The sequence below is a fragment of the Eucyclogobius newberryi genome, unplaced genomic scaffold (assembly GCF_026437365.1).
Source record: "Eucyclogobius newberryi isolate DKJ021-1_F unplaced genomic scaffold, fEucNew1.0.hap1 SCAF_129, whole genome shotgun sequence".
NCBI classification, from domain to species: Eukaryota; Metazoa; Chordata; class Actinopteri; order Gobiiformes; family Gobiidae; genus Eucyclogobius; species Eucyclogobius newberryi.
In genome coordinates, this window is record NW_027315756.1 from 6,906 (window position 1) to 19,032 (window position 12,127).

The 12,127-nt window shown below is 48.4% G+C and overlaps 1 protein-coding gene across 2 annotated transcripts in view; it reads left to right on the plus strand.

Moving 5' to 3' along the window:
- Positions 1-6,096: 6,096 nt before the first annotated feature.
- Positions 6,097-12,127, plus strand: part of LOC140357558 (poly(rC)-binding protein 3) — a 35,353-nt gene continuing 29,322 nt past the window's right edge. For both annotated transcript variants that reach the window (XM_072442083.1, XM_072442082.1), the window contains exon 1: positions 6,097-6,241. In XM_072442083.1, coding sequence (XP_072298184.1) covers positions 6,167-6,241 — 75 coding nt within the window. In that variant the 5' untranslated portion in view covers positions 6,097-6,166. The remainder of the gene's footprint in view (positions 6,242-12,127) is intronic.

A 12,127-nucleotide genomic window follows, 5' to 3' on the forward strand; every position in this document is an offset into this window, starting at 1 on the left:
ACGTCCTGCTCTAACGTCCCGCTCTAACGTCCCGCTCAAACGTCCCGCTCAAACGTCCCGCTCTAACGTCCCGCTCAAACGTCCCGCTCAAACGTCCTGCTCTAACGTCCCGCTCTAACGTCCCGCTCTAACGTCCCGCTCTAACGTCCCACACAAACGTCCCGCTCAAACGTCCCGCTCTAATGTCCCGCTCAAACGTCCTGCTCTAACGTCCCGCTCTAACGTCCCGCTCTAACGTCCCGCTCTAACGTCCCACACAAACGTCCCGCTCAAACGTCCCGCTCTAATGTCCCGCTCAAACGTCCTGCTCTAACGTCCCGCTCAAACGTCCCGCTCAAACGTCCTGCTCTAACGTCCCGCTCTAACGTCCCGCTCTAACGTCCCGCTCTAACGTCCCACACAAACGTCCCGCTCAAACGTCCCGCTCTAATGTCCCGCTCAAACGTCCTGCTCTAACGTCCCGCTCTAACGTCCCGCTCTAACGTCCCGCTCTAACGTCCCGCTCAAACGTCCCGCTCGAACGTCCCCACACAAACGTCCCGCTCTAAGGTCCCGCTCAAACGTCCCGCTCAAACGTCCCGCTCTAACGTCCCGCTCAAACGTCCCGCTCAAACGTCCCGCTCTAACGTCCCGCTCTAACGTCCCGCTCAAACGTCCCGCTCTAACGTCCCGCTCTAACGTCCCGCACAAACGTCCCACACAAACGTCCCGCTCTAACGTCCCGCTCTAACGTCCCGCTCAAACTTCCCACACAAACGTCCCGCTCAAACGTCCCACACAAACGTCCCGCTCAAACGTTCCGCACAAATGTCCCACACAAACGTCCCGCTCTAACGTCCCGCTCTAACGTCCCGCTCAAACGTCCCACACAAACGTCCCGCTCTAACGTGAACCTGGAATTCATAAGCTCCGAACGCTCCGGATGGTGTCATGTCCTGGTCTTTGTGGTCCTGGTCTTCGTGGTCCTGGTCTTCGTGGTCCTGGTCTTCGTGGTCCTGGTCTTTGTGGTCCTGGTCTTCGTGGTCCTGGTCTTTGTGGTCCTGGTCTTCGTGGTCCTGGTCTTCGTGGTCCTGGTCTTCGTGGTCCGGCTCGGCTCTGACCAGGTTCCTGGCTCGGATCTTGGACACGGGGCCCGAGGACAGTCCTTCAGAACAGGATCAGGAGTGAAAGGAATGCTGGAGCTTCTGTTTGTCTCCTGACGTCTCACACACGGACAAACTTCACCTGACGCTTCACCTGACGCTTCACCTGACGCTTTACCTGACGCTTCTTTCCTGGACTCTTCACCTGACGCTTCACCTGACGCTTCACCTGACGCTTCTTTCCTGGACTCTTCACCTGACGCTTCACCTGACTCTTCACCTGACGCTTCACCTGACGCTTCACCTGACTCTTCACCTGACGCTTCACCTGATGCTTCACCTGACTCTTCACCTGACGCTTCACCTGACGCTTCACCTGACGCTTCCTTCCTGGACTCTTCACCTGACGCTTCACCTGACGCTTCACCTGACGCTTCACCTGACGCTTCACCTGACGCTTCCTTCCTGGACTCTTCACCTGACTCTTCACCTGACGCTTCTTTCCTGGACTCTTCACCTGACGCTTCACCTGACTCTTCACCTGACGCTTCACCTGACGCTTCACCTGACGCTTCCTTCCTGGACTCTTCACCTGACGCTTCACCTGACGCTTCACCTGACTCTTCACCTGACTCTTCACCTGACTCTTCACCTGACTCTTCACCTGACGCTTCACCTGACTCTTCACCTGACGCTTCACCTGACGCTTCACCTGACGCTTCCTTCCTGGACTCTTCACCTGACTCTTCACCTGACGCTTCACCTGACGCTTCACCTGACGCTTCACCTGACGCTTCACCTGACGCTTCCTTCCTGGACTCTTCACCTGACTCTTCACCTGACGCTTCTTTCCTGGACTCTTCACCTGACGCTTCACCTGACTCTTCACCTGACGCTTCACCTGACGCTTCACCTGACGCTTCCTTCCTGGACTCTTCACCTGACTCTTCACCTGACGCTTCACCTGACGCTTCACCTGACGCTTCACCTGTCAGAGTCTGAGCGTCTCTTTCATCTCAGACTCTTTCCTCAGGTGAAATAGAAAAACCTTTGAAGTGGGATCTGCATTTTAATCATGTTAAACGTCTCTTCGCTGCACGGCTTTATTACGACACACACTTCAGCTCTTACTGGACACACACTGGACACACACTGGACACACACTGGACACACACTGGACACACACTGGACACACACTTTGACTCTCTGAAGGCAGCAGAGGACAGCAGAGGACAGCAGGGGACAGCTGAGGACAGCAGGGGGCAGCAGAGGACAGCAGGGGGCAGCAGAGGACAGCAGAGGACAGCAGGGGGCAGCTGAGGACAGCAGGGGGCAGCAGAGGACAGCAGGGGGCAGCAGAGGACAGCAGAGGACAGCAGAGGACAGCAGGGGGCAGCAGAGGACAGCAGAGGACAGCAGGGGGCAGCAGAGGACAGCAGAGGACAGCAGAGGACAGCAGGGGGCAGCTGAGGACAGCAGAGGACAGCAGAGGACAGCAGGGGACAGCAGGGGACAGCAGGGGGCAGCAGAGGACAGCAGGGGACAGCAGAGGGTAAAAGAGCTCTTGTCACCAGGACCGTGTACTGCTGCTGCTACTCAGAGTAACGAAGTACGACAGTAAAAGTAAATATATAACTTATGTAACTAAATTGAGACCTTTTAATCTGAAAATCTGGTTTGAAATACATTTACTTTTTACCTCTATAAGTAAAAGTACATTTGTTTGTACTTTTACTTCAACATGTTGTGTTTCTGCCGCCGCCGCTGCTACTGGGCCACTAGAGGGCGCTGTTACTGCAGGTTTAAAGCACCGACTCTGGATCCAGGAAGATTCAACATCTGTCATGTGGAATATTTTAGACCTGGTTTAGAACCTGGTTTAGTCCTGGTTTAGTCCTGGTTTAGTCCTGGTTTAGTCCTGGTTTAGAACTTGGTTTAGTCCTGGTTTAGTCCTGGTTTATTCCTGGTTTAGTCCTGGTTTAGTCCTGGTTTAGACCTGGTTTAGAACTTGGTTTAGTCCTGGTTTAGTCCTGGTTTAGACCTGGTTTAGACCTGTTTTAGTCCTGGTTTAGTCCTGGTTTAGACCTGGTTTAGTCCTGGTTTAGTCCTGGTTTAGACCTGGTTTAGTCCTGGTTTAGAACTTGGTTTAGTCCTGGTTTAGTCCTGGTTTAGACCTGGTTTAGTCCTGGTTTAGTCCTGGTTTGGACCTGGTTTAGTCCTGGTTTAGTCCTGGTTTAGACCTGGTTTAGTCCTGGTTGAGACCTGGTTTAGTCCTGGTTTAGACCTGGTTTAGTCCTGGTTTAGTCCTGGTTTAGACCTGGTTTAGTCCTGGTTTAGAACTTGGTTTAGTCCTGGTTTAGTCCTGGTTTAGAACTTGGTTTAGTCCTGGTTTAGTCCTGGTTTAGACCTGGTTTAGACCTGGTTTAGTCCTGGTTTAGTCCTGGTTTGGACCTGGTTTAGTCCTGGTTTAGTCCTGGTTTAGACCTGGTTTAGTCCTGGTTTAGACCTGGTTTAGTCCTGGTTTAGTCCTGGTTTAGACCTGGTTTAGTCCTGGTTGAGACCTGGTTTAGTCCTGGTTTAGTCCTGGTTTAGACCTGGTTTAGTCCTGGTTTGGACCTGGTTTAGTCCTGGTTTGGACCTGGTGTAGTCCTGGTTTGGACCTGGTTTAGTCCTGGTTTCGACCTGGTTTCGACCTGGTTTAGTCCTGGTTTAGTCCTGGTTTAGACCTGGTTTAGTCCTGGTTTGGACCTGGTTTAGTCCTGGTTTGGACCTGGTGTAGTCCTGGTTTGGACCTGGTTTAGTCCTGGTTTCGACCTGGTTTAGTCCTGGTTTAGACCTGGTTTAGTCCTGGTTTAGTCCTGGTTTAGACCTGGTTTAGTCCTGGTTTTGACCTGGTTTAGTCCTGGTTTAGACCTGGTTTAGTCCTGGTTTCGACCTGGTTTAGTCCTGGTTTAGACCTGGTTTAGTCCTGGTTTAGTCCTGGTTCAGACCTGGTTTAGACCTGGTTTAGACCTGGTTTAGTCCTGGTTTAGACCTGGTTTAGACCTGGTTTAGTCCTGGTTTAGACCTGGTTTAGTCCTGGTTTAGTCCTGGTTTAGACCTGGTTTAGACCTGGTTTAGACCTGGTTTAGACCTGGTTTAGTCCTGGTTTAGACCTGGTTTAGACCTGGTTTAGTCCTGGTTTAGTCCTGGTTTAGACCTGGTTTAGACCTGGTTTAGACCTGGTTTAGTCCTGGTTTCGACCTGGTTTAGTCCTGGTTTAGACCTGGTTTAGTCCTGGTTTGGACCTGGTTCAGTCCTGGTTTAGTCCTGGTTTAGACCTGGTTTAGTCCTGGTTTAGTCCTGGTTTAGTCCTGGTTTAGACCTGGTTTAGACCTGGTTTAGTCCTGGTTTAGACCTGGTTTAGACCTGGTTTAGTCCTGGTTTAGACCTGGTTTAGTCCTGGTTTAGTCCTGGTTTAGACCTGGTTTAGTCCTGGTTTAGACCTGGTTTAGTCCTGGTTTAGTCCTGGTTTAGACCTGGTTTAGACCTGGTTTAGACCTGGTTTAGACCTGGTTTAGTCCTGGTTTAGACCTGGTTTAGACCTGGTTTAGTCCTGGTTTAGTCCTGGTTTAGACCTGGTTTAGACCTGGTTTAGACCTGGTTTAGTCCTGGTTTCGACCTGGTTTAGTCCTGGTTTAGACCTGGTTTAGTCCTGGTTTGGACCTGGTTCAGTCCTGGTTTAGTCCTGGTTTAGACCTGGTTTAGTCCTGGTTTAGTCCTGGTTTAGTCCTGGTTTAGACCTGGTTTAGACCTGGTTTAGTCCTGGTTTAGACCTGGTTTAGACCTGGTTTAGTCCTGGTTTAGTCCTGGTTTAGTCCTGGTTTAGATCTGGTTTAGACCTGGTTTAGACCTGGTTTAGACCTGGTTTAGTCCTGGTTTAGTCCTGGTTTAGTCCTGGTTTAGTCCTGGTTTAGTCCTGGTTTAGATCTGGTTTAGACCTGGTTTAGACCTGGTTTAGACCTGGTTTAGTCCTGGTTTAGACCTGGTTTAGACCTGGTTTAGTCCTGGTTTAGTCCTGGTTTAGACCTGGTTTAGTCCTGGTTTAGACCTGGTTTAGTCCTGGTTTAGACCTGGTTTAGTCCTGGTTTAGTCCTGGTTTAGACCTGGTTTAGTCCTGGTTTAGTGACTGAGCAGGTGCAGAATGATAAACGCTATGGACGAGTTTCTGAAGATGAAACGAGAGAAGTTGATTTCATAAAGGTTCAGACGCCTCCGACCCACGATGTCCCACGATGTCCCACGATGTCCCACGATGTCTCCAGCCTCCGTCCAAATGTCCCATGATGTCTCCAGCCTCTGTCCAAACGTCTCACGATGTCTCCAGCCTCTGTCCAAATGTCCCACGATGTCTCCAGCCTCTGTCCAAATGTCCCACGATGTCTCCAGCCTTTGTCCAAACGTCACACGATGTGTCCAGCCTCTGTCCAAACGTCTCAAGATGTCTCCAGCCTCTTTCCAAACGTCCCACGATGTCTCCAGCCTCTGTCCAAACGTCACACGATGTCTCCAGCCTCTGTCCAAACGTCTCACAATGTCTCCAGCCTCTGTCCAAACGTCCCACGATGTCTCCAACTTCTGTCCCAACGTCCCACAATGTCTCCAGCCTCTGTCAAAATGTCCCACGATGTCTCCAGCCTTTGTTCAAACGTCACACGATGTCTCCAGCCTCTGTCCAAACGTCTCACGATGTCTCCAGCCTCTGTCCAAATGTCTCACGATGTCTCCAACTGCTGTCCAAACGTCCCACGATGTCTCCAGCTTCTGTCCAAACGTCTCACGATGTCTCCAGCCGACATGTTTTCTTCTGTTCTTCTAAACAACTGTGTGCTTTTCTGCAGGTGATCAGCTCCGCCCCCAAGATCTGATCCAAGCTCCGCCCCCAAGATCTGATCCAAGCTCCGCCCCCAAGATCTGATCCAAGCTCCGCCCCCAAGATCTGATCCAAGCTCCGCCCCCAAGATCTGATCCAAGCTCCTCCCCCGGATCTACTCCAGGCTCCTCCCCAGGCTCCTCCCCGGGATCTTCTCCAGGATCTGGTCTGGATGGATCAGACCAAAGGTCAGGCGGAGGCGGGTCTGAACGTGACCCTAACGCTCCGCCTCCTCATGCACGGGAAGGTGAACCTCAAATATGTGAATATTTGTGCATTATTTTCATTTTGTCAAAATCTTAGCTCCACATTTTTGCAACAGATTATAATTCCTGCATGGACCAATCAGAAGGAGCTGAGTTTAAAGACAAAGCTCTGGATTTACGGGTCACTCTGGGTTCTGACCTCACCTATGGTCATGAGCTTTAATGACCCAAATGACAAGATCCTCCCCCGGGTGGCTGGGCACTCCCTTAGAGACAGGGGGAGGAGCTCAGTCACAGGGCGGGAGCTCGGAGTAGAGCCGCTGCTCCTCCAGCCTCCTGGGCTCCGGAACAGATGTCGGGGCCTCGAAAGACCCAGGACACGCTGGAGGGACTATGGTTCTCGGCCTGGGAACGCCTAGGAGGAAGTTGTGGGGAGGGGGAGGTCTGGGAGTCCCTGCTTAGACTGCTGCCCCCGCGACCCGGCCCCCGCGAACCCGCGACCCCGTGAACCCGCGACATGGCCCCCGCAACCCCGCGACCTGGCCCCCGCAACCCGGCCCCCGCAACCCGGCCCCCGCGCGACCCGGCCCCCGCGACCCGGCCCCCGCGACCCGGCGACCTGGCCCCCATGACCCGGCGAACTCGCGACCCCGCGACATGGCCCCCGCGACCCCGCGACCTGGCCACCGCAACCCGGCCCCCGCGCGACCCGGCCCCCGCGACCCGGCGACCCCGCGACATGGCCCCCGCGACCCTGCGACCTGGCCCCCGCAACCTGGCCCCCGCACGACCCGGCGACCTGGCCCCCGCGACCTGGCCCCGCAACCCGGCCCCCGCGCGACCCGGCCCCCGCGACATGGCCCCCGCGACATGGCCCCCGCGACCTGGCCCCCGCAACCTGGCCCCCGCGCGACCCGGCCCCTGCGCGACCCGGCGACCTGGCCCCCCGCGCGACCCGCGACATGGCCCCCGCAACCCCCCGACCTGGCCCCCGCAACCCGGCCCCCGCGCGACCCGGCGACCTGGCCCCCACGACCCGGTGAACCCGCAACCCCGCGACCCGTCCCCCGCAACCTGGCCCCCGCGACCCCGCGACCCGGAGAAGTGAAAGAAGATTAATCAGAACAATTAAAAGAAAGTTGTTGGATAGGATGTTCACATGTTCATAGGATGTTCACATGTTCATAGGATGTTCACATGTTCATAGGATGTTCACATGTTCATAGGATGTACACATGTTCATAGGATGTTCACATGTTCATAGGATGCTCACATGTTCATAGGATGCACACATGTTCATAGGATGTTCACATGTTCATAGGATGTTCACATGTTCATAGGATGCACATATGTTCATAGGATGCACACATGTTCATAGGATGCACACATATTCATAGGATGCACACATGTTCATAGGATGTTCACATGTTCATAGGATGCACACATGTTCATAGGATGCACACATGTTCATAGGATGCACACATGTTCATAGGATGTTCACATGTTCATAGGATGTTCACATGTTCATAGGATGTTCACATGTTCATAGGATGCACACATGTTCATAGGATGCACACATGTTCATATTATGCACACATGTTCATAGGATGCACACATGTTCATAGGATGCACACATGTTCATAGGATGTTCACATGTTCATAGGATGTTCACATGTTCATAGGATGCACACATGTTCATAGGATGCACACATGTTCATAGGATGTTCACATGTTCATAGGATGTTCACATGTTCATAGGATGCACACATGTTCATAGGATGTTCACATGTTCATAGGATGCACACATGTTCATAGGATGCACACATGTTCATATTATGCACACATGTTCATAGGATGTTCACATGTTCATAGGATGCACACATGTTCATAGGATGTTCACATGTTCATAGGATGTTCACATGTTCATAGGATGTTCACATGTTCATAGGATGTTCACATGTTCATAGGATGTTCATAGGATGCACACATGTTCATAGGATGTTCATATTATGCACACATGTTCATAGGATGCACACATGTTCATAGGATGCACACATGTTCATAGGATGTTCACATGTTCATAGGATGTTCACATGTTCATAGGATGTTCACATGTTCATAGGATGTTCACATGTTCATAGGATGTTCATAGGATGCACACATGTTCATAGGATGTTCATAGGATGCACACATGTTCATAGGATGTTCATAGGATGCACACATGTTCATAGGATGCACACATGTTCATAGGATGCACACATGTTCATAGGATGTTCACATGTTCATAGGATGCACACATGTTCATAGGATGTTCACATGTTCATAGGATGCTCACATGTTCATAGGATGTTCACATGTTCATAGGATGCACACATGTTCATAGGATGCACACATGTTCATAGGATGCACACATGTTCGTAGGATGCACACATGTTCATATGATGTTCACATGTTCATAGGATGCACACATGTTCATAGGATGCACACATGTTCATAGGATGCACACATGTTCATAGGATGCACACATGTTCATATTATGCACACATGGTCATAGGATGCACACATGTTCATATTATGCACACATGTTCATAGGATGTACACATGTTCATAGGATGCACACATGTTCATAGGATGCACACATGTTCATAGGATGTGCACATGTTCATAGGATGCACACATGTTCATAGGATGTTCACATGTTCATAGGATGTTCACATGTTCATAGGATGTTCACATGTTCATAGGATGTTCACATGTTCATAGGATGTACATATGTTCATAGGATGTTCACATGTTCATAGGATGTACACATGTTCATAGGATGCACACATGTTCATAGGATGTTCACATGTTCATAGGATGCACACATGTTCATAGGATGTACATATGTTCATAGGATGTTCACATGTTCATAGGATGTACACATGTTTATAGGATGCACACATGTTCATAGGATGTTCACATGTTCATAGGATGTTCACATGTTCATAGGATGTTCACATGTTCATAGGATGCACACATGTTCATAGGATGCACACATGTTCATAGGATGTTCACATGTTCATAGGATGCACACATGTTCATAGGATGTACACATGTTCATAGGATGTTCACATGTTCATAGGGTGATCACATGTTCATAGGATGTTCATAGGATGCACACATGTTCATAGGATGCACACATGTTCATAGGATGCACACATGTTCATAGGATGCACACATGTTCATATTATGCACACATGTTCATAGGATGCACACATGTTCATAGGATGCACACATGTTCATAGGATGTTCACATGTTCATAGGATGTTCACATGTTCATAGGATGCACACATGTTCATAGGATGCACACATGTTCATAGGATGCACACATGTTCATATTATGCACACATGTTCATAGGATGTTCACATGTTCATAGGATGCACACATGTTCATAAGATGCACACATGTTCATATTATGCACACATGTTCATAGGATGTTCACATGTTCATAGGATGCACACATGTTCATAGGATGTTCACATGTTCATAGGATGCACACATGTTCATAGGATGTTCACATGTTAATAGGATGTTCACATGTTCATAGGATATTCACATGTTCATAGGATGTTCACATGTTCATAGGATGTTCATAGGATGCACACATGTTCATAGGATGCACACATGTTCATAGGATGCACACATGTTCATAGGATGTTCACATGTTCATAGGATGCACACATGTTCATAGGATGTTCACATGTTCATAGGATGTTCACATGTTCATAGGATGTTCACATGTTCATAGGATGCACACATGTTCATAGGATGCACACATGTTCATAGGATGCACACATGTTCATAGGATGCACACATGTTCATATGATGTTCACATGTTCATAGGATGCACACATGTTCATAGGATGCACACATGTTCATAGGATGCACACATGTTCATATTATGCACACATGTTCATAGGATGCACACATGTTCATAGGATGCACACATGTTCATAGGATGTTCACATGTTCATAGGATGTTCACATGTTCATAGGATGCACACATGTTCATATTATGCACACATGTTCATAGGATGTTCACATGTTCATAGGATGTTCACATGTTCATAGGATGCACACATGTTCATAGGATGCACACATGTTCATAGGATGCACACATGTTCATAGGATGCACACATGTTCATATTATGCACACATGTTCATAGGATGTTCACATGTTCATAGGATGTTCACATGTTCATAGGATGCACACATGTTCATAGGATGCACACATGTTCATAGGATGTTCACATGTTCATAGGATGTATACATGTTCATAGGATGCACACATGTTCATAGGATGTTCACATGTTCATAGGATGCACACATGTTCATAGGATGCACACATGTTCATAGGATGTTCACATGTTCATAGGATGTATACATGTTCATAGGATGCACACATGTTCATAGGATGTTCACATGTTCATAGGATGTATAGATGTTCATAGGATGCACACATGTTCATAGGATGTTCACATGTTCATAGGATGCACACATGTTCATAGGATGCACACATGTTCATAGGATGTTCACATGTTCATAGGATGTATACATGTTCATAGGATGCACACATGTTCATAGGATGTTCACATGTTCATAGGATGCACACATGTTCATAGGATGCACACATGTTCATAGGATGTTCACATGTTCATAGGATGTTCACATGTTCATAGGATGCACACATGTTCATAGGATGCACACATGTTCATAGGATGCACACATGTTCATAGGATGTTCACATGTTCATAGGATGTTCACATGTTCATAGGATGCACACATGTTCATAGGATGCACACATGTTCATAGGATGCACACATGTTCATAGGATGTTCACATGTTCATAGGATGTTCACATGTTCATAGGATGCACACATGTTCATAGGATGCACACATGTTCATAGGATGCACACATGTTCATAGGATGTTCACATGTTCATAGGATGCACACATGTTCATAGGATGTTCACATGTTCATAGGATGTTCACATGTTCATAGGATGCACACATGTTCACAGGATGCACACATGTTCATAGGATGCACACATGTTCGTAGGATGCACACATGTTCATAGGATGCACACATGTTCATATGATGGTCACATGTTCATATTATGCACACATGTTCATAGGATGCACACATGTTCATAGGATGCACACATGTTCATAGGATGCACACATGTTCATAGGATGCACACATGTTCATATTATGCACACATGTTCATAGGATGCACACATGTTCATAGGATGCACACATGTTCATAGGATGTTCACATGTTCATAGGATGTTCACATGTTCATAGGATGCACACATGTTCATAGGATGCACACATGTTCATAGGATGCACACATGTTCATAGGATGTTCACATGTTCATAGGATGCACACATGTTCATTGGATGTTCACATGTTCATAGGATGTTCACATGTTCATAGGATGCACACATGTTCACAGGATGCACACATGTTCATAGGATGCACACATGTTCGTAGGATGCACACATGTTCATATGATGGTCACATGTTCATAGGATGCACACATGTTCATAGGATGCACACATGTTCATAGGATGCACACATGTTCATAGGATGCACACATGTTCATAGGATGCACACATGTTCATATTATGCACACATGTTCATAGGATGCACACATGTTCATAGGATGCACACATGTTCATAGGATGTACACATGTTCATAGGATGCACACATGTTCATAGGATGCACACATGTTCATAGGATGCACACATGTTCATAGGATGTACACATGTTCATAGGATGCACACATGTTCATAGGATGTTCACATGTTCATAGGATGTACACATGTTCATAGGATGCACACATGTTCATAGGATGTGCACATGTTCATAGGATGCAC